The sequence below is a fragment of the Rhinolophus ferrumequinum genome, chromosome 4, assembly GCF_004115265.2.
Source record: "Rhinolophus ferrumequinum isolate MPI-CBG mRhiFer1 chromosome 4, mRhiFer1_v1.p, whole genome shotgun sequence".
Classification (NCBI taxonomy): Eukaryota; Metazoa; Chordata; class Mammalia; order Chiroptera; family Rhinolophidae; genus Rhinolophus; species Rhinolophus ferrumequinum.
This window is the reverse complement of record NC_046287.1, coordinates 60,630,355-60,658,215: the sequence shown is the minus strand read 5'-3', so window position 1 is coordinate 60,658,215 and position 27,861 is coordinate 60,630,355. Positions and strand designations below refer to the sequence as shown.

General features: G+C 33.6%; 1 protein-coding gene across 1 annotated transcript in view; it reads left to right on the top strand.

Annotated features, from left to right (window-relative positions):
• ADAM32 (ADAM metallopeptidase domain 32) overlaps positions 1-27,861 on the top strand; it is a 92,256-nt gene that overhangs the window by 14,222 nt on the left and 50,173 nt on the right. Inside the window, exons 4-9 of the mRNA XM_033104017.1 lie at positions 5,438-5,514; positions 9,772-9,949; positions 11,817-11,885; positions 15,023-15,094; positions 15,301-15,467; positions 23,929-24,010. Coding sequence (XP_032959908.1) covers positions 5,438-5,514; positions 9,772-9,949; positions 11,817-11,885; positions 15,023-15,094; positions 15,301-15,467; positions 23,929-24,010 — 645 coding nt within the window. The remainder of the gene's footprint in view (positions 1-5,437; positions 5,515-9,771; positions 9,950-11,816; positions 11,886-15,022; positions 15,095-15,300; positions 15,468-23,928; positions 24,011-27,861) is intronic.

Here is a 27,861-nt window from a genome sequence, read left to right as displayed (position 1 = left end):
TTTGGAAAAAGAACAGCAAAATAAGCCCAAAGGGAGCACAAGGAAGGAGATAATAAAGATCAGAGCAGAAATAAATGAAATAGAAACCAGAAAAACAATACAAAAGATCAATGAATCCAAGAGTTGGTTCTTAGAGAGGATAAACAAAATCGACAAACGTTTAGCCAGACTCATTAAAAAAAACAGAGATAGGACCCAAATTAACAAAATCAGAAATGAAAGAGGAGAAGTGACAACAGACACCGCAGAAATACAAATAAGTTTTAAGAAGTTACTATGAGCAAATATATGCCAACAAATTTGAGAATCTGGAAGAAATGGACAATTTTCTAGAGGCGTACAACCTTCCAAGGCTAACTCAAGAAGAAACAGAAAACCTGAATAGACTGATAACCACCACGGAAATTGAATCAGTAATCAACATTCTCCCAACAAACAAAAGCCCTGGATCAGATGGCTTTACAAGTGAATTTTACAAAACGTTCAAAAAAGAATTATCACCTATTCTCCTCAAGCTCTTCCAAAAAATCCAGAATGAGGGAAGACTCCCAAACACTTTCTACGAAGCCACTATCACCCTGATCCCAAAATCAGACAAAGACACCACAAAAAAAGAAAACTACAGGCCGATATCTCTAATGAACATAGATGCAAAAATCTTCAACAAAATATTAGCGAACAGAATTCAGAAATACATTAAAAAGATCATACACCATGATCAAGTGGGATTCATCCCTGGTATGCAAGGGTGGTTCAACATCCGCAAATCAATTAATGTGATACACCACATTAACAAAATGAAAAATAAAAATCACATGATCATATCAATAGATGCAGAAAAAGCATTTGATAAAATCCAACAGCCATTTATGATAAAAACCCTTAAGAAAGTGGGAATAGAGGGATCATATCTCAACATAGTAAAGGCCATATATGACAAACCCACAGCTAACATCATACTCAATGGGGAAAAGCTAAAACCATTCCCCCTAAGATCAGGAACAAGGCAAGGTTGCCCACTATCTCCGCTTCTATTCAACATAGTGCTGGAAGTTCTAGCCACAGCAATCAGACAAGAAAAAGAAATAAAAGGCATCCAAATTGGTAAGGAGGAAGTAAAATTATCATTATATGCAGATGATATGATAGTATATATAGAGAACCCTAAAGACTCCACCAAGAAGCTATTAGAGCTGATAGATGAATTTAGTAAAGTAGCAGGATACAAAATTAATATTCAGAAATCAGTTGCATTTGTATATACCAATAATAAAACATCAGAAGGAGAAATTAAAAAAACAATCCCATTTACAATTGCTCCAAAGACTATAAAATACCTGGGAATAAATGTAACCAAAGAAGTAAAAGATCTGTACTCAGAAAATTATAAGACACTGAAGAAAGGAATGAAGGCAGATATAAATAGATGGAAACACATATCATGTTCAGGGATAGGAAGAATTAATATAGTTAAATTGTCCATACTGCCTAAGGCAATATACATATTCAACGCAATTCCTATCAAACTACCAACGATGTTTTTCACAGAAATAGAACATATAATCCTAAAATTTATATGGGACCATAAAAGACCCCGAATAGCCAAGACAATCTTGAGAAATAAGAACAAAGTGGGAGGTATAACAATACCTGACTTCAAATTATACTACAAGGCTACAGTAATCAAAACAGCATGGTACTGGCATAAAAACAGACACATAGATCAGTGGAACAGAATAGAGAGTCTAGAAATAAATCCACGCCTATATGGCCATTTAATCTACGACAATGGAAGCAAGAATGTATGATGGGGTAAAGACAGTCTATTCAATAAATGGTGCTGGGAAACCTGGACAGACACATGCAAAAAAATGAAGCTGGACCACCTCCTTACACCATATACAAAAATAAATTCAGAATGGCTTAAAGACTTAAATGTAAGATCTGAAACCATAAAATACCTAGAAGAAAATATTGGAAGAAACTTCACAGACATTACCCGGAGTAAGATTTTTATTGATATATCCCCTTGCGCGAGGGAAGTAAGAGAAAAAATAAATGTGGGATTATATCAAACTAAAAAGTTTTTTCACAGCAAAGGAAACCATCAATAAAACAAAAAGGGATCCTACTGAATGGGAAAAGATATTTGCCAATGATATATCTGATAAGGGATTAATATCACAAATCTATGAAAAACTCACTCAACTCAACTCCAAAAAAACAAACGACCCAATTAAAAAATGGGCAGAGGACTTGAAGAGACATTTTTCTAAAGAGGACATACAGATGGCAAACAGACATATGAAGAAATGCTCAACCTCACTAACCATCAGAGAAATGCAAATAAAAACCACAATGAGATACCACCTCACCCCAGTCAAAATGGCTATCATCAATAAATCAACAAACAACAAGTGCTGGCGAGAATGTGGAGAAAAGGGAACGCTTGTGTACTGTTGGTGGGATTGCAGATTGGTGCAGCCACTATGGAAAACAGTATGGAGGTATCTCAAAAATCTGAAAATGGAACTACCCTATGATCCAGTAATTCCACTCCTAGGTATCTATCCGGAGAAATCCAAAACTCCAATTCAAAAATCTTTATGTACTCCTATGTTTATTGCAGCACTATACACAATAGCTAAGACATGGAAACAACCGAAATGCCCATCGGTAGATGACTGGATCAAGAAACTGTGGTACATTTATATAATGGAGTATTACGCAGCCATAAAGAAGAAAGAAATCTTACCATTTGCAACAACATGGATGGACCTAGAGAACATTATGTTAAGTGAAATAAGTCAGACAGAGAAAGATAAGTACCATATGATCTCACTCATATGTGGAATCTAAAGAAAAGAATAAGTGAATGAACTAATCAGAAACAGTTTTGGATACAAAGAGGAAAAACTAAGGGTTGCTAGGTGGGCAGGGGGGTGGGGGTAAGGGGGAAGGTGAGGGGGTTAGAAAACAATCAGTAACCACAAGATGGCCACGGGGTTTGAAAATTAATCTGGGGAACGTAATTTAGTGGTTACCAGAGGGTAAGGGGTTGGGGGGTGGGAGATGAGGGTAAGGGGGATCAAATATATGGTGATGGAAGGAGAACTGACTCTGGGTGGTGAACACACAATGTAATTTATAGATGATGTGATACAGAATTGTACACTTTAAATCTATGTAATTTTACTAACAATTGTCACCCCAATAAATAAATAAATAAATAAATAAATAAATAAATAAATAAATAAATAAAAAGAAAATACATCATATAAAAATTATTAGGATGCTGCAAAAGTGGTAAAAAGAGGGAAGTTTATAGCATTGTAGGCTCATCTCCAAAAAGAAAATCCCAAATAAACTACCTAACATTACACCTTAAAGAACTAGAAAAAGAAGAACAAATGAGACCCAAAATCAGCAGAATGAAGGAAATAATGCAGATCAGAGCAGAATTAAATGAAATAGAGAAAAAAGACAATAGAAAAAAGTTAATGCAACAAAGAGCTGGTTCTTTGAAAAGATTAATACAACTGACAAATCCAAGGCTAGACTCACTAAGGAAAAGAGAGTAAAGACACAAACAAAATCAGAAACATTTGGTGATGGAAGTAGACTGGGTGGTGAACCCACAATGTGATATATAGATGATGTATTAAAACATTGTATGCTTGATACCTACCCTGTTTCCCTGAAAATAAGACCTAGCCAGATAATTTGCTCTAATGCGTCTTTTGGAGCAAAAATTAATATAAGACCTGGTATTATATTATATTATATAATACCTGGTATTTATATTGTATTGTATTATATTATATTATATTATATTATATTATATTATATTATATTACATTACATTACATTATATTGTATATATTATACCTGGTCTTATATAAGACCCGGTCTTATTGTAAAATAAGTCCCGATTTTATATTAATTTTTGCTCCAAAAGACGCATTAGAGCTGATTTTCCAGCTAAGTCTTATTTTCAAAGAAAGATGGTATGTAACTTTACTAACCATTGTCCCCGCAGTAAACTTTAATTAAAATTAAAAAAAAGAAAAAGGAGAAGTTATAATATAACGGATACCACAGAAATACAAAGGATCATACAAGAATGAAGGACCATATTTCACTAAATTCAATAACCTAGGAGAAATTCACAAGTTTTTAGAAATATATAACCCCCAGTTGTCTATTGATGGGCACTTAGGTTGCTTCCATATGCGTATCTTGGCTATTATAAATAGAACTATAGTGACTATAGGGGTGCATATATCTTATCAAATTAGTGTTTTGGATTTCTTTGGATGAATACTCGGAAGTAGAATTGTTAGGTCATAAGATCTATTTTTAGTTTTTTGAGGAACCTCCAAATTGTTTTCCATAGCAGATGCACCAATTTGCAATCCCAGGAACAGTGCATGAAGGTTCCCTTTTCTTCACGTCCTCATGAACACTTGTTTTACCTAGAGGGTATTATGTTAAGTGAAAGAAGTCAGAGAAAGACAATTCCATATGATATCACTTATATGTGGACTCTAAAGAACAAATTAACAAAACAAACAGATTCATACCAGAGGTGCCAAAAAAATGTATACAATTGGACACGTTGGTCAATATTGCTCAAGCAGTAGTGCACCGTAATCAGAAGTGTCTGGATGCTGATAACCACTTTGAGCACCTCTTGTAATTGCAGAAGTCAAATGTGACTTGTATTCATCTTTTATTATTGGTATATATTGAGTATTACAATTTTAATAGTTTTTTCCTTTCTTAAAATGTGGTACATTTTTTTGGCACCCTCTGTAGATACAGAGAACAAACTGATGGTTGCCAGATGGGAGGGTGGTTGGAGTTCTGGGTGGAAAAGTGAAGGGATTCAGAAGTACAAATTGGTAGTAATAAAATAATCATGAAATGAAATGTAAAGTACAGCATAGGGAATATAGTCAATAACATTGTAATAACTGCATATTGACAGGTGGGTACTAATCGGGGGAATCACTTCATAAATTATGTAAATGTCTAGCTATGTGGTACACCTGAAAATAATATAAAATGATATTGAATGTCAACTGTAATTGAAAAATTAAAATGATTTAAAAAACATAAAAAACAAATCCAGATTCACAGTCTTTGTCTTTTTAATTGGTGACCTAAATTTATATATTGGAAAATAATTTTACTGAAAATATGGGTTTAACTTTGGAAGCAGGGTATAAAATAATAAACCCAAGTATTAATCTGAAAAGAGTAGTTAATATAGTAAAAGTGGCAAATGTGGGGAGACTTTTTTCTGAATGTCGCTTTATTTATATTGATATAAACTGTAGCCTTTGAAAAATATTCAGAAAGTTCTGTCAAGTAAGAAATCATTAGAAAGTTTTGTCAATTCCTAAATAACCACCTTACTTGGTTTCTTTTCTAGACTCAATGCTACTACCAAGGATACATTGAAGGATATCCGAATTCTGTCGTCACACTCAGCACATGCTCAGGACTGAGGTTATGTATTTTCTACTGTTGATTTGTGAACATCATAGTTATGATACTTGGCTGGAGTGAATATGCTATGTTGATATTAAGTATGCAGCTGGAAGAAAATTCTCATGTGGAGATTATTCAGCTATATTCTTCTCACTGATCAGATAATTTCTAATTTCCTTGAAGGTTTAGATTTCCTGGTGTCCTTGCTCTATATCTTGTTTTTTTCTTAACTATGGAAATGACAGTTGAATGTGTTTGACTACAGCAAGTTTGAGGAGCTAAGTTTAGAGTTGCTCATTTTATAGCAAATAGAGTATTTTTGATACCTACCATGACCGAGCTACGAGGCTAGTGTTTAGAGATACAAAGAGAAATAAAGGTAAACAAGTCATGCTTTATCTCAAGGAAAATCGTCTTCAGAGAGAGGAAGAAAATTGTACATAAACAAATAATAATTAATATAGTACTCATTTTTTCTAATAATATTATATGTGAAACTCTGTAAGAATTGTAGTGTTTCCTCCTTAGTACTTAGAGAGTTTTCCATTCTGTCAGGAAATTCTTCACTCTCATTTTGTAGTATAGGATCCTTCTTTTCTTTCTTAAAATTTATTTGGGTGACATTGGTTAGTAAAAATATATAGGTTTCAAGTGTACAATTCTAAAATTCATCACCTATATATTATTGCATTCTGTGTTTACCACCGAAGGTCAAATCTTTTTCTGTCGTCATATATTTCACCCCCTTTACCCTCACTATTGCCCCCCCAACCACTAACTATTGTCTGTGTCTATGAGTTTTTGTTTGTTTATCTTGTTAGTTTCTTGCTTTCAGTTTTATGTCCCACATATGAGTGAAATGATATGGTTCTCGACTTTTTCTGTCTCACTTGTTTCTCTTAGCACAATAATGTCAAGATCCATCCATGTTGTCACAAATGGCAGTATTTCATCTTTTCTTATTGCTGAGTAATATTCTATTGTGTGTATATGTATATGTATATACATATACATATACATATATACATATATGTATATATACATATGTATATATACATATATACATATATACATATATATATATATATATGTACACACCACTTCTTTATCCAATCATCTATAGAAGGACAGTGGTTATTTCCATGTCTTGGCCACTGTGAATAATGCTGCACTGAACATAGGGGTTCATATGTCTTTATAGATAAAAGTTTTCAGATTTTTTGTGTAGATACCTAAAAGACGGATTGCTGGGACCCAATCCCTCTTTGGGTCATGGTAATTCCATTCTTATTTTTTTTTTAAACTCCATACTGTTTTCCATAGTGGCTGTACCAATTTACATTCCCACAGTAGTGTACGAGGGTTCCTTTTTTCCCACAACCTCTCCAGCACTTGTTATTACTTGTCTTGATGATAATAGCCAATCTAAAAGGTGTGAGGTGATATTTCATTGTTTTTTTGTTTGTTTTTTTGATTTGCATTTCCCTAGTAGCTGGTCGTTGAGTGTCTTTTCATTTGTCTGTGGTCATTTGTATGTCTTCTTGGGAGAAGTATCTATTCAGATCATCTGCACAGTTTTAAATTGGATTGTTTGGTTTGTTGTTGTGGAGTTGTATGAGTTCTTTATATATTTTGGATATTAGCTCCTAATTGGAGGTGTTGTTTACAAATATCTTCTCCCATTTGGCTGGTTGCCTCTTTGTTTTGTTGATAATTTCTTTGCTGTGCAGAAACTTTTTGGTTTGATGTAATCCCATTCATTTATTTTTGCTTTTATTTCCCTTGTCTTTGAGGTCAAATTCATAAACTTCTCTCCAAGACCAAGGTCCATAAGTTTGGTACCTATATTTTTTTCCATGCAATTTATTTTTTCAAGTCTTATGTTTAGGTCTTTGATCCATTTTGACTTAATTTTGGTGGATGGTGACTAATAGAAGCTTTTTTTCATTCTTTTACACATAGCTTTTACACATAACAATTTTCCTAGCACCATTTATTAACGATTCTTTCTTTTCTCCATGTATGTTTTCGACTCCTTTTTTGAAAATTAATTGCCCATGTATATGGGTTTATTTCTGAGCTCTCAATTCTGTTCCATGGATCTGTGTCTGTTTTTCTGCCAATACCATGCTATTTTGATTATTGTTGCTTTGTAGTATAAATTGGTGTCAGGGAGTGTGAATCCTCCAGCCTTGTTCTTTTATATCAAGATTGCTTTGGCTATTGGGGTCTTTTATGATTTTATACAAATCGGATGATTTTTTGTTCTGTTTTTTTAAAAAATACTATTGGGATTTTGATGTGGACTGCATTAAATCTGTATATTGCTTTGGGTAATATGGTCATTTTAATTATGGTAATTCTTTCAATCCATGAACACAGAATAGCTTTCCATTTCTTTGTGTCTTCTTCCATTTTTTAAAATAATGTCTTGTAGTTTTCAGTGTAGAGCTTCTTCACGTCCTTTTTTTTTTTCATTCCTAGGTATTTTATTCGTTTTTGTAGCAATTGCAAAAGGAATTGTTTTATTCATTTTTTTCTGCAATTTTATTGTTAATATATAGGAATGCAGTGGATTTTTGTACATTGATTTTGTGTCCTGCGACTTCACTTTATTTGTTTATTGTTTCTAAGATTTTTTTTTTTTTGGAGGAGTTTTTATGGTTTTCTATATAAAGAATCAAGTCACCTGCAAAAAGTGACAATTTGACTTCCTCATTCCCAATTTGGCTGCCTTTTTTTCTTTCTCTTGCCTGATTGCTCTGGCTAAGACTTCCAATACTATGTTCAATAACAGTGTTGAGAGTGGGCATTCTTGTCTTTTTACTGATCTTGAAGGGAAAGCTTTCAGCTTTTCACCATTAATTATGATATTAACTGAAGGTTTATCATATATGGCCTTCATTATGTTGATGTACTTTCTATAACCATTTTATTAAGTATTTTAATGATAAGTGGATGTAGTATGTTGTCAAATACTTTTTCTGCATCTATTGATATGATCATATGATTTTTATCCTTTATTTTGTTAATGTCATGTATCACATTGATTGACTTGCTTATATTGAACCATCCTTGCACCCCTGAAATGAACCCCATTTGATCGTGATGTATAATCTTTTTAATATATTGTTGTATTTGATTCATGAGTATTTGTTTAGGATTTTTGCATCTGTATTTATCAGACATATTAGTCTGTAGTTTTCTTTTTTTTGTATTATCCTTTCCAGATTTTGATATCAGAGTAATGTTGGCCTCATAAAATTTGTTAAGAAGTGTTGCCTCTTCTGCAATTTTTGGGGAAAATTTGAGAAGGACAGTTATTAAATCATCTTTGAGTGTTTGGTAGAATTCACTAGTGAAGCCATGTGGTCCTGGACTTTTAAATTTTTTTGGGGGGGTTGTTGATTTTTTTAATTTCCTTGCTGTTAATTGGTGTATTTAGATTTCCCAGTTCTTTGTGATTCAGTTTAGGATGGTTATAGATATCTAAAACTTTGCCCATTTCTTCTAGGTTATTGAATATGATGGCATATATTCTTTCACAGTATTCTTGTATGATCCTTTGTATTTCTGTGGTATCTATCGTAACCTCTCTTTTATTTCTGATTTTGTTTATTTATTTCTGATTTTGTTTAGTTGTGTCTTTTCTCTTTTTTCCTTTTGGAGTCTAGCCAGAGGTTTGTCAGTTTTATTTATCTTTTCAAAGAACCAGCTTTTTGCTGCATTAATCTGTTCTATTGTCATTTTTTTTCCTATTTTATTTAATTCTGCTGTAATTTTTATTATAAGATCTTGGTTTAAATTTTTTATTCAGACTGCATAAACAAAATAAATGACTTTTCATAATGACATATTTTATTTTTATAAATTTATTTCTCATTATATAGCCTTTAATTATGTAAGCAATGTAATCATTTTTCTAAAGGAGTGCAAACCAGAGAGCAATTGATCATGGTTTCTACATTGCTTTCATTTAGTCACTGACTTGGAGCACAGGGGAATTTCTTGATCACTGTAGAGCTGTACAGTTTTACATTTAACAATGAACATGTAATTTCTGCTGCATTTATAACTATAAAGAAAATGTTAGTTTTGTGGATTAGGGGAAATCTTTTGTCTCGTCAGAGTCATCTCCAAAACATAAAGAATTTGGGCCAAACTACTGAGCTCAAAAACATTCTGTATTTTCTCCTTTTCTTTTTTGATTCTGTCAGAGTTTTGTAATATAGAATTCATTTAAAAGCACTTAAATTTGTATCCTTAATTTTACAGAGGAGTGCTGCAATTTCAAAATGTCTCTTATGGAATTGAGCCTCTGGAAGCTGCAGCTACATTTCAGCATATTCTTTATGAATTAAGGAATGAAAACCACGAATTTGCAGTTCTTACTGAAAAAACCCATGGCACAGAACAAAACCCAATGGACTATAACATTTTTATAAGTGAAAAAGTTAGTTGCATATGCTTTTTACTACTTTTAAAGCAATTTCTTCTTTAATTTATTTTAAAAAAGAAATTTATAAACCTATTGTATAACTAGCAAATATTCTTTCCTTGAGAACATCCTCACTTCTTCTTAACCTTGCCATTTCCTTTGAACTATACAAGTATATCACCTTTTTCTCCTTGTAACAATCTATCATTTCCTTTTTATGACTGCTTTTATTTTAATTATTTTGTTTGTTACATAATTGTACCTTTCTAAAAAGTAACTAATACGTGTTCAGTATAAATTAAAATTCAGTTCCTGAACTTATAAGTCTAAACCAGCATCTTCAGACTTTTATGTGTGGGAGAAATAAACTCCGATCTTGTTTAACCCATGATAATTCTGTCTGTTATAGCTTCTAATCCTATATCCAAAATAATTTAGAAATCAAATGAAGGTGCAGCACCAAAGAATGTAATGCTATAACATATATGTATATAGTTTTAAATGAAGTTTTGTTAACTAAATACTGAAATTTTTCTTTTCCTTCTGAGAATTTTGGAGATAATTTTCAATGGCTTAGATTACCCACTATGGTGGACAGTGTTACTGCTCTGCCAAGATCCCCTCAGATTCTTTTTTTCCATATTTTTGAGGCTATAGGGCAGGAGGGTGGGATATTCTGTCTTTGGTAGTGCTTTTGCTTTTAACATCTAGAATCTGTAGCTCTTTTAAAAGTTTATTTATATTTAAAATAAATTTTTTCAATTTTCCTTGTTTTATTGAGATACAATTGGCATAAACATATTAGTTTAAGACATACATAATGATATGATATGTGTATATATTATGAAATGATCACTACAATAAGTCTAGTTGACAACCATAACCACACATAGCTCAACATCATTAATTATCAGGTAAATGAAATCAAAACCAAAATGAGATATCACCTCATTTAAAATGGCTAATATAAAAAAGACAAGTGTAGGTAAGAGTGTAAAGGGAACCCTTGTGCACTGTTTGTGGGGATTGAAAATTGGCACAGCCACTATGGAAAAACAGTATGGAGGTTCCTCAGAAAATTACAAATAGAGCCACCATATGATCCACCATTTCTACTTCTGGGAATATATCCATAGGAAATCAAATCAGTATCTTGAAGAAATACCTACAGTCCTATGTTCATTGCAATTATATTCACAATAACCAAGAAATGGAAACAAACTAAATATCCATTGATGGACGAAAGATAAAGTGTAACACACACACACACACACACACAGTCTCTCACACGATGGAGTATTATTCAGCCTTAAAAACGAAGGAAATTGTTGCCATTTATGACAACATGGATGAATGTAGAAGACATGCTAAATTAAATAAGCCAGACACAGAAAGACAAATACTGCATGATTTCACTTATATGTGGAATCTAAAATAATCAACCTCAGAGATGCAGAAAGTACAATGGTAGTTGCCAGAAGCTGGGGACAAGGAAAATGGGGGAAATGTTGGTCAGAGTACAAAATTTCAGTTAGACAAGATGAATTAAGTTCTGGAGATTTAATATACAGTAATGTGACTATAGTTAACAATACTGTATTGTAAACTTGAAATTTGCTAAGAGGGTTGATCTTATGTGTTCTCACCACAAAAAATAGAAAGAAAATGGTAACTGTGAGGTGGATATAGTAATTAACTTTATTACGCCAATTATTATACATATATGTGTATATATCAAAACATCAAGTCTTACACCTTAAATATATATAATTTTTATTTGTCACTTATACCTCCACGAAGATGGAAATAAGATTTTAAAAGTTCAGAATAAACAATTTATGAACGCCTTTCTGTTTTTAAATGTTGTTTTTCTTTTTTCTAGTCAGAATCAACTGTTTCAGACTTAGTTCCTCTTTATCTTGAAATGCATATTGTGGTGGACAAAGTTTTGGTATGTAGTTTTCTTTACTATTAAATATTTAGTATGAGTATATGATTATCCCCAGTTGGAAAGGAACTTAAACATTCCAATCTTCTTACTTGCATATCATGGACAGGACAGTGGAAACATTTACAAACTGAAAAACCACATATTCAAAGTTATACTAGTTTTTTCAGAAATGTTGTATTTTAAATATTTACATAACAAAATCCTGTATAACAAAATGATCTTTTTGGTGGTACTTCACATCTTTAGGGCCTCTCTCAATCCACAATATTTTTAATGGTGATATTTGTTTTAAGTTACATTCGTTAAGATTTTAATTTTTGTTTGCACTTGGAAAGCAGCAGTATGTAGTCTAGAGGATGTTTTGCCCTGTAAAATACTTATTGGCACTAAAGTAATGGTAATATAGCTATTTATGGGAACTGCTTACATTAATATGTCAAGTTTTTTTTTGGTTTTAGCAGTTTTTAGTGGTATACTGGTTCCAGTCTGTTGTTTACTTAGTCTAAATGCACCTCTCGATCCCTGATTCCCATAAACAGTTCTTGGACCTCTGAACTTCAGGACCTTGGGGTGATAACTTAGCTTGCACTCAACGAAGTGTGATTTTATTTCCCCTACATTTCAAATATTTCAGAAATCAGGAATAAAAATATACTTTCCAGGCTTTGTTCTGATGATAAGCATTGGATTGTCACACCTTTGGAATACCAAAGGGAATATAAATTATACTCACTATCAGTTCTATTTGTAGGATTGTAGAGCTTGTCAGGAAGTCAGAGTTGAAGGTCAAAGACAGGTGAGATTTGGAGAAGGATATGATAATACTTGATTTATTAGCGTATAGGGAAAGGGCAGAGTAAACATTTAAGATAGAATTAAGATATTTCTAGAAAGACGACTAAATTTCTAGGGAATATTTTGGATTATGGAAATCATTTTGTTTCAGGATTATGTTACAAATTTTGAGAGTTGTTTTGAAAACTTCTTGCCTAAATTGTTAGGCTTGCCAGCTGTATAATGTGGATTAAATATCTGTTTTCTATGTTCTTATGTATATTTACATATTCTTTTAATAAACGTTGAGTCAGCTATGACAACTGTGTTACTAGATGTTGGGCACATAAAGAAGAGCAATAGTGATATTGTCTTCAAAGACTTCACAATTGTAGCCCAGTGAATTTAGTGCCATGATGGAGACAAGCATATGGAATTATAAAAATACAGTCCAATAATGAAGAAAGACATGGCAACACAAAACTGTAACCTGAGGTACTGTAAGAGCATGCAAGTAGGTGTTTTAAAATGTAGGTTTTATTATTATTCAGGTATGAGTAGAGTGAGGCCAACAAATCAGGAAATGATTGGTATTGGAAAGATGGGTGGGAGCCTTGACTGTGGTTTCTTTGGGAAAGATATGGTGAGCTCAGGTAAGCAGGTTTAGGATTGGCTAGTTAGGATAATTTCAGTTGTTTCCGGGGTATAGGGTTGTCTCTAGTTCTTTGGTACTTAGCTGATTAAGGCAGCGGAATAATGGCTTGGAATATAAGAACCTGATAAAGGGTTGGGCTCTCGATTGGTTTTTTTGGCTAAGAGGGGGAGGATGAGGCCATGGAAGAGTTTGTGCAAAACCTTTCTTAACAAGGGTACATAAATATGAGAGAAGGTTCTTTTCAGAAAACTGCAATAAGTTTGGTATACAGCGTTGAAGAAAGGAAATGGAAAGAGTTGAAGAATTGACATGGTATTTGGATTTTATCCCAAAAGTAATGGAGAGTCATTAGAAAATTTTAAGCAGGGAGTGACACGGTAATGCTTTCATTTTAGAATCACCATTTTGTAAAAGTGTAGGGACTGGATATATGGTGAGAAAATTGGAGAAGGAGGAACAGTTTAAGAAATTATTTCAGTAATAAAAGTGAAAATTTATAAATTAGTAGTATTAGGAACAGGAAAAAAAGGACAGTTCTAAAAGGTACTGATGAGGTTGAATTAGAAGGACTGATAAGTTGATTTATTTATTCACTTAATAAATTTATTGAGCATGATCTGGATACCAGTTATTGTTCTGTTTATTGTGGATACAGCAATGAACAAAACAGAAAAAGTTCTATTCTCATGGAACGTGTAGTATAATGTGGGAGGTCATAGGCGATACCATTCACTGTAGCAGTGGAAATGTAAGTAGGAGCAGATTTTTGAGGAATGATATGAGTTTAGTTTTGGATATGTTTAATTTGAGGGTCTTGTGGAACATCAAAGAGATAGTGAACTTCAGATATATGATTTATAGACATGGGATTTGACATTGACACATTCCACAGAACTTACTCAGATTTCAACAGTAACATATACACTCAGTTACATATACACACAGTTGTGTGTGTGTGTGTGTGTGTGTGTGTGTGTGTGTGTAGTTTTATGTGATAGTATCAAAATGTGGCCTTATGTAACCATCACCACCACAGTCAAGGCACCACTCAACAGTACCACAACCATAAGACTCTTATGTTATCTCTTTATAATTGCACCATCTCTCCCCCACTTCCTATATTTATTAACCCCTGGCAATCACTAATCTCTTCTCTATCTCTGTGATTTCATAAATGTTAGCATGCAATATGTATCCTTTTGAGATTTCTTTTATACTCAGCATAATTTTCTTGAGGTTTTCCAAACTGTTCCGTATATCAAAAGTTCAGTTCCTTTTGATTACTGAGTGGTATTTCATTGTATGAATGTACCAGTTTGTTTAACCAGTTAACCATTGAAGTATGAGTTGTTTCTAATTTTGGACTCTTATAAATAAAGCTATTATGAACATTTATATGTATGTTTTTTTGGGAGCATCAGTTTTTATTTCTTTGGGATAAATGCCTAGGACTTTAATTGCAGGGTGATATGGTTAGTCCATTATTTGTTTTGAAAGACTGTCCCAAATTACTTTTCAGAGTGGCTGTAAGATTTTACATTCCCGTCAGTATATGTAAGTGATTCCAATTTACATTCTGGCTTATTTTGAACTGTACTAACCCTAAAGCAGCCTCAAACCTGTAAGAGTTGATGGAGAGTAAGAGTAAATCTCAGATATATTATGTAACAAATTTGTATTTAAATTTCAAATTAATTCTGTTTTTCAGTATGATTTCTTGGGCTCTGATAGCATGATAGTAACAAATAAAGTCATCGAAATTATTGGCCTTGTAAATTCAGTAAGTATTTTCCTTTTCATGCTAGTTAGAAAAATTCATACTAGTTTTTTAAATTATAATTTTCATTAACTTGATGTGGCATTTTTAAATAATAAAATCATCCACATAAACTAAGTGTGGATTTGTCAAAACATTGAAGTAATTTCTTGGTCATGTAAAAGAACATAAAAATTAATTTTTTAAATGTTTATTTCTTCTGTTTTTAGATGTTTGCCCAATTTAAAGTTACTATTGTGCTGTCATCATTGGAGTTGTGGTCAGATACAAATAAAATTTCTACGGTTGGTGAGGCAGATGAATTACTGCATAGATTTCTAGATTGGAAAAAATCCTATCTTACACTCAGGCCTCATGATATTGCATATCTATTCGTGTAAGAATAATGTTTCAGTATTCTTAGAAAACAGATCTCTGATAATGATGTAGCTTTATTTAGGGAATTGTTATTCATTTCTGACTATTCCAAAGGGAAGGGGGTGGGAGGATAGAGAAAAAATGTTTTCCAGCAAGCAGAAGCTAAAGGAGATCATAACCAGTTGACTAGCCCTACAAGGATGTTAAAGGGACATGTTTATGTATATATATAATCTCCAGGAGTGTGATTGCTGGGTCAAATTATATACTGGGGGTGCCAAAAAAATCTATACAAGTGGACACTTTGGTCAGTATTGCTCAAGCAGTAGTTCACAGTAATCAGAAGTGTCTGGACACTGATGGTAACCACTTGGAGCACCTCTTGTAACTGCAGAAGTCAAATGTGACTTGTATTCATCTTTTGTTATCACTATATATTGAGTATTACAATTTTAATAGCTTTTTCCTTTCTTAAAATGTGTATACATTTTTTTGGCACCCTCTGTGTATATATCTCCAGACTAATCTAATGTTGTAATGGTGGGGGGTTAATCATTCGTAAATCTACTCTGAAGGTTAAAAGACCAAAGTCGTAAAAATAATCATTGCTACAATAATTTGTTAAGAGATACACAAGATAAAAAACACTAATTGTGACATCAAAAACATAAAATGTGAGGGTAGAGGGGTTAAATATGTTGAGTTTCAGTATACGTTCAAACTTAAGTTTTCATCTTCAAATAGACTGTTACAAATATAACTTGTTTTATGTAAGCCTTGTTGTAGCCACAGAGCCAAAACCTATAGCATATATAGAAAAGATAGGATAAAAGGAATCTAAGTATACCATTATAAAATGTCATCAAATCTCAAAAGAGGAGAGTAAGAGAAGAGGAAATGTACAGAGGAATTACAAAGCAGCCAGAAAACAATGAATAAAATAGCATTAAGTATATCGCTATCAATAATTACTTTAAATATAAATGGACTAAATTCTCTAGTTGAAAGACAGAGTAGCTAAGTGGTTAAAAAACAAGACCCATCTATATGCTGCCTGCAAGAAACTTACTTCAGATGTAAGGATGCACACTGATTGTGAAGGGATGGAATAAGATATTCCATGCAAATTGAAACCAAAAGAAATCTGGGGTAACTAATATCAGACAAAATCAACTTTAAGACAAGACTGTCATAACAGACAAAAAAGGTCATCGTATAATGATAAAGGGGCAATCCAAATAAATATATGTCTTTTATTTATTTTTCTTGCCTGATTGGTCTGGCTAGGACTTCTAATACTATGCTGAATAAGGTGGTGAAATGGCATTCTTGTCTTGTTTCTGATCTTACAGAAAAAGCTTTTAGTTTTTCACTTTTGAGTATATCAGCTGTGGACTTGTCATATATGGTCTTTATTATGTTGAGGTACATTCCCTCTATACCCACTTGGTTTAGAGTTGTTATAACGAATGTTGAATTTTCTGTAATGCTTTTACTGCTTATATTGAGATGATAATATGGTTATCCTTAATTTTGTTAATATAGATTATCACTCTATTGTTATCAGATGTTGAACCGTCCTTGCATCCCTGGAATAATCTCACTTGATCATGGTGTATCATCTTTTTAATATATTCTATTGAGGAGTTTTGCAATTTTGATCTAATAGGCACTTAAGCTCAGGGTTTTGGCCTATAATTCTCTCCTTTTTTGTGTGTGTGGTGTTATTGTCTAGTTTTGGTATTTCAGTATTAGGGTAATCTTGGCTTCATAAAATAAGTTGGAAGTTGTCTCTCCTCTTCTATTTTTTTCAATAGTTTGAGAATGGTGGGTATTAATTCTTCTTTAAATGTTTGGTAGAATTCACCTGTGATACCTCCTGGTACTGGGCTTTTGTTTTATTGAGAGTGTTTTGATTACTGCTTCAGTTTCATTGCTAGCAATTGATCTGTTCAGATTTTCTGTTTCTTCCTGGTACAGTCTTGGAAAGTTGTATGTTTCTAGAAATTCACCCATTTTTTTCCTAGCTTATTCAATTTGTTGGCATGTAATTGTCCTTAGTGTTCTTTAACGATCCTTTATATTTCTGTGTTGTCATTTGTAGTATCTCCTTTTTCATTTCTGATTTTATTTATTTGGGCTCTCTCTGATGAGCCTGGCTAGAGGCTTTTACATTTTATTTAACCTTTCAGAGAATCAGCTCTAAATTTCATTGATTTTTTTTGTCAATGTTGTATTTTTTTTGTATCGTTTATTTCCACTCTTATCTTTATTATTTTTTCATTTTACTTATTTTTGTTTTTGTTTGTTCTTCTTTTTCTAGTTCTAGTTGGAAAGTTTGATTGTTTATTTGGGATTTTTCTTGTGTTTTTAGGTAGGCCTGTATAGCTATGAACTTTTTCCTTAAAACTGCTTTTGCTGCTTCCCATATGTTTTGTAAGGTTGTGCTTTCATTTTCATTTGTCTCAAGGTAGTTTTGACTTTGAGCAACTGGTTTTTAGTAACATGTTCTTTAGTCTCCATATATTTGTATTTTTTCTAGTTTTTTTCTATACTTAATTGTTTCATTTCATTGTGTCGGAAATATGCCTAATATAATTTCAGTCTTCTTGAATTTATTGAGGTTTGTTTTGTGGCTTAATATATGGTCTATCCTGGAGCATGTACTACATACACTTGAGAGAAATGTGTATTCTGCAGTTTTGGGATTAAATGTTTTATAAATGTCTATTAACTCAATCTGGTCTAATGTGACATTTAAGCCATTTTTTTCCTTATTAATTTTCTGTATGGGTGATCTACCTATTGAGGTAAATGGGGCATTAAAGTACCCTACAATTGTAATATTACTGTTAATTTCTACCTTTATGTCCATTAATATATGCTTTGTGTACTTAGGTGCTCGTATGTTGGGTATGTAGATATTCACAAATGTTATATCCCCTTCTTTGATTGACCCCCATATCATTATGTAATGTCCTTCTTTATCTCTTTTTACATTCTTTGTTTTGAAGTCTACCCCATCTTTCTTTTTATTTCTATTTGCGTGAAATACTTCTTTATATCCCTTTACTTTTAGTCTGTGTGTGTCTTTCTATTTAAAGTGAGTCTCTTGTAGGCAACCTGTAGATGGGTCTTTTTTCTTTTAATCCAGCAATCCTATGACTTTTTTTTTTTTTTTTTTATACAGGACTTTATTGGGGAACAGTGTGTACTTCCAGGAGGTTTTTCCAATCAAGTTATTGTCCTTTCAGTCTTAGTTGTGGAGGGTGCAGCTCAGCTCTAAGTCCAGTTGCCGTTACTAGTTGCAGGGGGCGCAGAAGTCGAACCTGCAACCTTGTGGTTGAGAGGATGTGCTCCAACCAACTGAGCCATCCGGGAGCTCAGTGGCAGCTCCGCTCAAGGTGCCATGTTCAATTTTAGTTGCAGGGGGTGCTGCCCACTATCCCTTGCAGAACTCCAGGAATTGAACTGGCAACCTTGTGGTTGAGCGCCCACTGGCCCATGTAGGAATCGAACCGGCAGCCTTTGGAGTTAGGAGCATGGAGCTCTAACCGCCTGAGCCACCGGGCCGGCCCCAATCCTGTGTCTTTTGATTGGAGTATTTAATCCATTTAAATTTAGAGTAATTTTTGGTAGGTTATATGTTTTTTGCCATTTTGTCAATTCTTTTTCTGTTGTTTTTATTGTTCTTCACTGTTTCTTCTCGTGATCTCTTTCAGTTTACTGGTTTTCTTTAGTGTTTTATTTGGGTTCCTTTCTCCTTATTTTTTGTGCATTTTTTATATGTTTTTGGTGTGGGGTTACCATGAGGTTCACGTATATCCCTCTATATTTGTAACAATCTATTTTAAGCTGATAGGCATTTAAGTTCAGACGCATTCTAAAAGTACTACATTTTCACTTTCCCCTCCATGCTTTATGTTTTTGACATTATATTTTATATCTTGTGTTTTGTATATCCCCTGACTATTGTCATTATAATTAATCTTGCTACTTGTCTTTTAACCTTCATATTTGCTTTTTAAGAGATTGACTTGCTGTTTATTACATATTAGCCGTTACCCCGAAGATTTTTTTTTCTTTCCTGTATTTTTTTTCCTGGTTATGGCCTTTTCTGTATAAAGAAGACACTTTAATAAGAAAAGATGAAATAGTGCCATTTGCGACAACATGGATGGATCTTGAGATTATTATGCTAAGCGAAATAAGTCAGACAGAAAAAGTCAAGAACCATATGATTTCACTGATATGTGGGATATAAAACTGAAAGCAACAAAGGAACAAGACAAATAAAGAAACAAAAGCTGATAGACATAGTTTGGTGGTTACCAGGAGGTAAGGGGTGAGGGGGTGATAGATAAGGGTAAATGTGGTCAAATATATGGTGATGGAAGGAGAACTGACTAGGTGATGAACACACAATGTGATATATAGATGATGTATTACAGAATTATACACTTGAAACCTATGTAACTTTACTAACCATTGTTACCACAATATGCTTTAATAAAAAAGAAAATTTTTACAATAGGAAACCATTTTCAACTAAAAAAAAAAAAGAAAATTTCTTACAAACCTGGTTATGTGTTGGTGAACTCTTTCTGTTCTTGCTTGTCTGGGAAACTCTTTATCTCTCCTTCAATTCTGAATGATATCTTTCCTGGGTATAATATTCCAGGTAATAGATCCCTTTCTTTCAGGACTTTAACTATTTCCTGCCACTTCCTTCTGGCATGTAGAGTTGCTACTGAGAAATCAGCTGAGAGTCTAATGGGGTTTCTATTATATGTGACTTGTTGCTTCCATCTTGCTGCCTTCAATATTGACTCTTTATCCTTAACTTCTTTTTTTTAAATTTTAATGTACTTTATTTTCTATTTTATTTTATTTTTTAAATTAAAGTTTATTGGGGGTGACAATGGTTAGTAAAGTTAACATAGGTTTCAGGTGTACAATTCTGTAATACATCATCTATAAATCACATTATGTGTTCACCACCCAGAGTCAGTTCTCCTTCTATCACCATATATTTGATCCCATACCACCTCCTCTCCCCTTACCCTCTGGTAGCCACTAAACTATTGTCTGAGTCTGTGAGTTTTTGTTTCTTTATTCTTAATTTTTGACATTTTAATTATAATATGTCTTCATGTGGACCTCTTTGGGTTCATCTTGTTCGGAACTCTCTGTGATTCTTGAACCTAGATATCTGTTTTCTTCCCCAGATAAGGAAAGTTTTCAACCATTATTTCTTCACATATACTTTCTTCCCCTTTTCCTGTCTTTTCTCCTTCTGGAATCCCTATAATGTGAATGTTAGAGTGCTTGATGTTGTCCTAGAGGTGCCTTAAACTATACTAGTTAAAAATATATATTTTTTTTCATTTTGCTTTTCCGATTGGGTGATTTCCATTATTCTGTCTTTCAGGCTGCTTATCTGTTCTTCTGTATTCACTATTCTGCTGTTGTTTCCTTCTAATTGCTTTTCATTTCCTTCATTATATTCTTCATCTCTGATTGGTTATTATATTTTCTCATTCTTCATTGATGTGTCTGGGTTCTATTCTATTCTTAAGTTTGTTGAGCATCTTTTATGATTGTTTCTTTGAATTCTTTATTTGGCAAATTACTTATGTCTGTTTTATTAGAGTTTTTCTCTAGGGTTTTTTCTTGTTTCTTCAGTTGGGGCGTATTCTTTTGTGTCTTCATTTTGTTTGATTTTTATGTGTTTGTTCCTCTGAGTTAGGTGAAATAGCTGTCTCTGCCAATATTGAAAAAGTGGTCTTGTGTAGAGTGGCCTGTGTAGACTGTATGTTGGCTGGTTTTGGCAGTTCAGTTGGAGTCGGGGCGGGCATGTATGGTGCCTGATGTGCTGCTTGGCTAGGTTCCAGGAAGGACAGCCAGGTGTACATGTGTGTGCAGTTGCTCCCTGTTGTTCTGGCAGTCCATGGCCAGAACAAATTGAGTGAGGCAGCCTGATGTGTGCATGCTTCCTTTCCCTTCTGGTCTAGGCAGGTTTGCACTGTGTGCACATAGCATGCCCTGTTGCTTTAATTGTCTGTTGCCTTAGCCTCGTCTGGATGGGGCTGCTCTGGGTGGGTGGGCCACAGCATCCTACTAGTTCCACACTTTTACTGGAATTGGCAGCCCTATGTAAGAGCACTGCTGTGCCTTGCCAGCTCCTTACTTTCTTCGGGCGTGGAAGCCCTATGTACACATGCAGCCCAGTGAGTTTGTACAGCAGCACCACATTGTACCCGTACGATCAATTTCTGGTGGAGGGGCCCTGTGCATGCATGCTGTGCCTCTCTCCGGTTCCTTTTGGAGCTAGCTCTGTGAAGGTGGCTGGGAATGCACTATAGTGGCTCTACAGGTTGGCCGTAGCACCTGAATAGAGCTCCCACCCACTATCCAAATGCAGGGAATTATAAGAAATGGCACTTATTGGTTCCTCAAGTCCTGGAGAGTTCCCTCAGCTCCCAGAGTGCTCTTGTGGTTCCCCAACCATCTCTATGTGTGGTCTCTCTCGTTTATTGTACAGAATCTATTCAGTTGCCCCTCAGTTGTCTCTCAGAAGGAATTGCTCTACATATAGGTGTACATTTGATGTGTTCTTGGGAGGGGGCAAGCTCATTGTCCTCCTATACCACCATCTTGGACCCACTTTCCATCACATTTTCTTTATCTGTTCATCTGTCAATGGACACTTAAGAAGTGGGCCTCTTGGGCAGCATCCTGCATGGCTGGGGGTACTCACTATACTCGATAGTATTCCTCTATGGTAGAAATCACGGCTGAGGGAATCTTTCATAGCACTGAGCTGTGTTGCCTTCGGAGAATGGTGACATGGGTACAGTGAAACTCTACTTAGCTTCTTTAGTGCATCTATTCATGGATTTTTTTTTTCCAGTGGGGCACTAGGACCTCTCCTCTGGACTATTGGACTCTCACAAAGTTATTCTCATCTGTGGGTGGTTCTCAAAATCATTGTTTTGGTGGGGAGTTGGAGGCTGGAAACCCCTATTCTATTCTATTGCTTATGTCACTCCACAAGATTAATGCTAATACATTATCTCTACTTACTTGTAGTTTACAGGAGAAAAAAAGGAGGGGCTCTGACTCAAAATAATGTATATTAAAAAGTCAAGTTTAAGAAGTGGTAATTAAGTTAGAAGTTGGAATGCAGAGTTAGGCATACTTAAATTCAGAGAAACAGGTTGAAAGCATTCCAGGTTATGGAATCAGTGAGACTAAATAATTTGTAGTTCTTTTCAAAGAGTATGGAGTTACATATAAGTTGTGTGTATACTTGTATTTGGAACTGTAGCTGAATCTTTGAAGGAGGGTAAGGATATAAGAAACATTGAAGAAGTAAAACATTAGATCTTGACAAGTGACTTGATGTGGAGACTGGATGGTGGGCAATATTAAGTAAAAAATAACTATTATTGAGTTCAGCTCATATGCATAGCATTTTAGGGGGAGTTTTATCTATTGGGAGAACTATCTTGGATGAAGAAAGAATATAAACAATACTTAGACATTGCAATGTAAAGCCAAAGTTGGCTATTAAAAGCAAATATTTGAAAACAAGTGCTGGAGGGGTTAGATCAAAACAATATCAGAGAGACAGAATAAAGGCAGCAGTGGGGAGATTGTGCAATTGTGAAGTGCAGTTGACACTGAAGGGATATTTTCAAATGAGAATTGAGTACCAAGCTTTTTTAGACACATCCTGGAATGTTTATTTTGGTGGGGGCTCTAAAGATGACATAATTTATGTTTTGAGCATATACCTTTGTGGTTAAGAGTATGGCTCCAGATTCAGACTGCCCAAATTCATATCCTTCAGTAGCACTTATTATTTGTATCTCCTTGAGGAAGTTACTTATACTTCCCATCTGATGTTTGATTTTTTTCAAGGGGGATAAAAATAATATCTATTTCACTGGCTTCATTTGAGTATTAAACAGACTAATTTATGTAGATCTCTGCAAATTGTGCTGATGTTATACAACAATTTTTATGGACCCTTATTCAAAGGAGAATAACAATGTTAAATTGTAGAACAATCAAGTCATTCCTATGAGAAACTGGTGAGCATTTCTTCATGCGAGTGAAAAATTTTAACCCACACATTAAAACTATTTTTCATTGTCAGTCAGCAAAATGATTTTGATCAAAATATTTGATCAAAGTCTTTGTTAGCTTTAACCAAATGTGACGAGAACAGTAAAGGAAGCCATCAAAAATTTCGATTCACTGGATATGTTTTATAAATCCAGAGAATTTAATCTCATTTAATTAAGAATACCTTCCAAATTTGAAACAACTAAGGACATATGGAAACATTGTAACTGAATTTGCTTCAGACTAGGATTTTATGAAGTACAGACAGTTTATTAGCAGGAACTCCCACATTTGAATCGTTTGTCAAATGAATTATAAATGTTTGTTTGTTTGTTTATTTATTTTAGCTATAGAGAGTCTCCAGATTATGTGGGAGCAACGTTTCCTGGAAAGATGTGTGTTTCTCATTATTCTGCGGGCATTGCTTTGGTATGTAATTATTTAATCTTATTTTAAAAATTATACATTTAAAACTTATTCCACATTGTAGCATTATTTTATACAGTTCACATTTATATTTATATTTAGAGATTACATTTATTTTCAATTACTGTTAAAAATTTAAAGTGTGTAGAAGGAAGAGTATTCTGTAGAACAAGTGTATTGTTGCAATTGTTTGGAAGTTAAAGTGGAACAAAAATATCACAAATACACATACAGTCTTTAATATATAGAATAGTGCATTATGAAAAATTATCTGTAATGAAATTTTGGTAACCCAAATAGATTTTTGCTTGTAGATATAAAATTGGAGAAATAGTCTTACAGATAAAATGGCTTCAAAATCAAAACAAATGATCAACTAAAAAGTATAATAAAAATCCTTTAAAATGTTTCAAGCAGTATTTAAAAGAAACTTTTATGTACATTTTAAATATTTATAGTACTTATAAATATTTTATGTATATACATAAATTATTGGTACAATTAGATACATCATTGACATTGAAAGGTGAAGTAATTAGTTGAGCCATTACCCATCCTATTCCTTCTTTTTCAAAACAAGTACTATATATTTTTTAAATTACAAAATAATTTGTTGTTCATGTCCACTTTTTAATGTACATATGGGAACATATAAAGAAATTCATATAATCTTGCATCTCTCCACTCAGGAAGTGATCACTATACTCACTATACTTAGTCCTCTCTCTCTATTTGTCATATACTTATTCTTAATACTTTAATAATGTTTATATTATTAAAACATATTATTATAGTATGACATAATATACATATGTATACATGTATATATACATATTATGTCATGCTATATAGTATACATAATTATATATAATAGATATTATCATTTTCATACTTACATTTTGTTGTTTAAATAATACCTATTTACCTTAGACAATATCCATTGATTATTTGCTATGAAAAATAAGAGATGTAAAATGGTTGTACACTTCTCATATCCATTGTCAAGATTCATAAAATGTATAATTCTATTGAACTTTTGTACTTTGTCTACAGTTGATTTAATAATTAAACCAATAATTAGTACTTTACAGTATTTTGAATATATAAGTAATATTAACTATTGAATAAAAAAACATTATGCTAGTAAAGCTTTGGTGGTCAAAGGAGGATCTTTTTTTCCTTTTTTTAAATTTTTTAAAATTTATTGGGGTGACAATTGTTAGTAAAATTACATAGATTTCAGGTGTACAATTCTGCATTACATCATCTATAAATCCCATTGTGTGTTCACCACCCGAAGTCAGTTCTCCTTCCATCACCATATATTTGATCCCCCTTACCCTCATCTCCCACCCCCCACCCCCCTTACCCTCTGGTAACCACTAAACTGTTGTCTGTGTCTATGAGTTCTTGTTTCTCATTTGTTTGTCTTGTTCTTTTGTTGTTTTTGGTTTATATACCACATATCAGTGAAATCATATGGTTCTCTGCCTTTTCTGTCTGACTTGTTTCGCTTAGCATTATACTCTCAGGATCCATCTATGTTGTCACAAATGGTCCTATTTCATCTTTTCTTACCGCCAAATAGTATTCCATTGTGTATATATACCACAACTTCTTTATCCATTCATCTATTGAAGGACATTTTGGTGGTTTCCACATCTTGGCCACCGTAAACAAAGCTGCAATGAACATTGGAGCACACGTGTCTTTATGTGTAGATGTTTTCAGATTTTTTGGGTAGATACCCAGGAGAGGGATTGCTGGGTCATATGGTAATTCTATTCGTAATTTTTTGAGGAACCTCCACACTGCCTTGCATAACGGCTGCACCAGTCTGCATTCCCACCAACAGTGTATGAGGGTTCCTTTTTCTCCACAGTCTCTCCAACACTTGTTACTATTTGTCTTGTTAATGATAGCCATTCTGACTGGGGTGAGGTGATATCTCATTGTGGTTTTTATTTGCATTTCTCTGATGATTAGTGATGTTGAGCATTTATTCATATGTCTATTTGCCATTTGTATGTCCTCTTTGGAGAAATGTCTCTTCAGGTCCTCTGCCCATTTTTCAATTGGGTTGTTTGTTTTTTTGTTGTTGAGTTTCATGAGTTCCTTGTATATTTTGGATATTAGCCCCTTATCGGAGGCACTGTTTGCAAAAATCTTCTCCCATTCAGTTGGTTGCCTCTTTATTTTGTCGATGGTTTCTTTTGCTGTGTAGAAGCTTTTAAGTTTCATGTAGTCCCATTCGTTTATTTTAGCTTTTACTTCCATTGCCAAATTCATAAAATGCTCTTTGAACCCAAGGTCCATAAGTTTAGTACCTATGTTTTCTTCTATGCAGTTTATTGTGTCAGGTCTTATGCTTAAGTCTTTGATCCATTTTGAATTAATTTTGGTACATGGTGACAGATAGCAGTCTGGTTTCATTCTTTTGCACGTGGCTTTCCAGTTCTCCCAGCACCATTTATTGAAGAGGCTGTTTTTCCTCCATTGTATGTTTTTAGCTTCTTTGTTGAAAATTATCTGTCCATATTTATGTGGTTTTATATCTGGGTTCTCAATTCTATTTCATTGGTCTATGTGTCTGTTTTTCTGCCAATACCATGCTGTTTTGATTATTGTAGCCCTGTAGTATAAGCTAAAGTCAGGGAGTGTGATACCTCCAGTATTGTTCTTTTTTCTTAAAATTGCTTTGGCTATTCGAGGTCTTTTGTGGTTCCAAACAAATCTGATGATTTTTTGTCCTATTTCTTTAAAAAATGCCATTGGAATTTTGATGGGGATTGCATTAAATCTGTATATTGCTTTGGGTAATATAGCCATTTTAACTATGTTGATTCTTCCAATCCATGAGCATGGAATGTCTTTCCATTTCTTTGTGTCTTCTTCCATTTCTTGCAAAAATGTCTTATAGTTTTCAACATATAGGTCCTTCACATTCTTGGTTAAGTTTATTCCTAGGTATTTTATTATTTTTGCTGCAATTGCAAAAGGAATTGTTTTTTGTATTTCTTTTTCTGAGATTTCATTGTTAGTATATAGGAATGCAGTGGACTTTTGTACGTTGATTTTGTAGCCAGCAACTTTACTGTATTCGTTGATTGCTTCTAATAGTTTTTTGGTGGAGTCTTTAGGGTTTTCTGTATATAGCATCATGTCATCTGCAAAGAATGATAATTTAACTTCTTTATTCCCAATGTGGATGCCTTTTATTTCTTTCTCTTGTCTGATTGCTCTGGCAAGGACTTCCAACACTATGTTGAAAAGCAGAGGTGATAGGGGACAGCCCTGTCGTGTTCCTGAACGTAGAGCAAAGGGCTTCAGTTTTTCACCATTAATTATGAGATTAGCTGAGGGCTTGTCATATATGGCCTTTATTATGTTAAGGTATTTTCCTTCTATACCTATTTTGTTAGGTGTTTTAATCATAAATGGATGTTGTATCTTGTCAAATGCTTTTTCTGCATCAATTGATATAATCATATGATTTTTGTCCCTTATTTTGTTTATGTGATGTATCACATTGATGGATTTGCGGATGTTGAACTATCTTTGTGCCCCGGGGATGAACCCCACTTGGTCGTGATGAATGATCTTTTGTTGTATTAGATTTGCTAGAATATTGTTTAGGATTTTTGCATCTGTATTCATCAGAGATATCTGTCTGTAGTTCCCTTTTTTCGTGTTGTCCTTACCAGGTTTTGGTATCAGGGTAATGTTGGCCTCATAAAATGAGTTAGGGAGTGCTGTCTCTTCTTCAATTTTTTGGAAGAGTTTGGGCAGGATTGGTATTAGATCCTCTTTGAAGGTTTGGTAGAATTCACTAGTGAAGCCATCTGGTCCTGGGC